Consider the following 426-nt stretch of genomic DNA (forward strand, 5'->3'; position numbering starts at 1 on the left):
CGCATGTGTAAATAAAGACTCACTGTTAGCGCTGCTTATCTTCTGTCTCCGTTCACCCTACTTTTGAAAGATTCGAATTAGACTTGTGATAATAGAGACCTGATAAGTTCTTAGTGCAGCTGCGTTTGTACACTAAGCTAGTATACTGCACTCAACATGCAGGATACTATAACACTGTATTAGATTACCGTTCACTTCTTAATGTTGTGTGACTGCCTGCTGAGTGTTGGCCTTCAGGTGCTTCTGACGACCCGTGTCATCTCGGTCCTACGTCATGGAGGTAAGGCTCTGTGCTGCTCTCTCTGCTTTTGTGTTTACGTCCTGCCCCAGATTGCTGATTAAGTATTAATTAACGTCCTGTTGGACTGCTTATTCCAGTGGAAGAAAATAACGAGTTGCATATTTTGTTTCCATTTACGGGAGCTT

The 426-nt window shown here is 43.0% G+C and overlaps 1 protein-coding gene across 1 annotated transcript in view; it reads left to right on the forward strand.

Annotated features, from left to right (window-relative positions):
- Positions 1-45: 45 nt before the first annotated feature.
- The window catches only part of LOC119587691, a gene marked incomplete in the record, with an annotated part of 19616 nt that continues 19235 nt past the window's right edge, over positions 46-426 (forward strand). Inside the window, 1 exon segment of the mRNA XM_037936368.1 lies at positions 46-280. Coding sequence (XP_037792296.1) covers positions 275-280 — 6 coding nt within the window.

The sequence above is a fragment of the Penaeus monodon genome, chromosome 23 (assembly GCF_015228065.2).
Source record: "Penaeus monodon isolate SGIC_2016 chromosome 23, NSTDA_Pmon_1, whole genome shotgun sequence".
NCBI classification, from domain to species: domain Eukaryota; kingdom Metazoa; phylum Arthropoda; class Malacostraca; order Decapoda; family Penaeidae; genus Penaeus; species Penaeus monodon.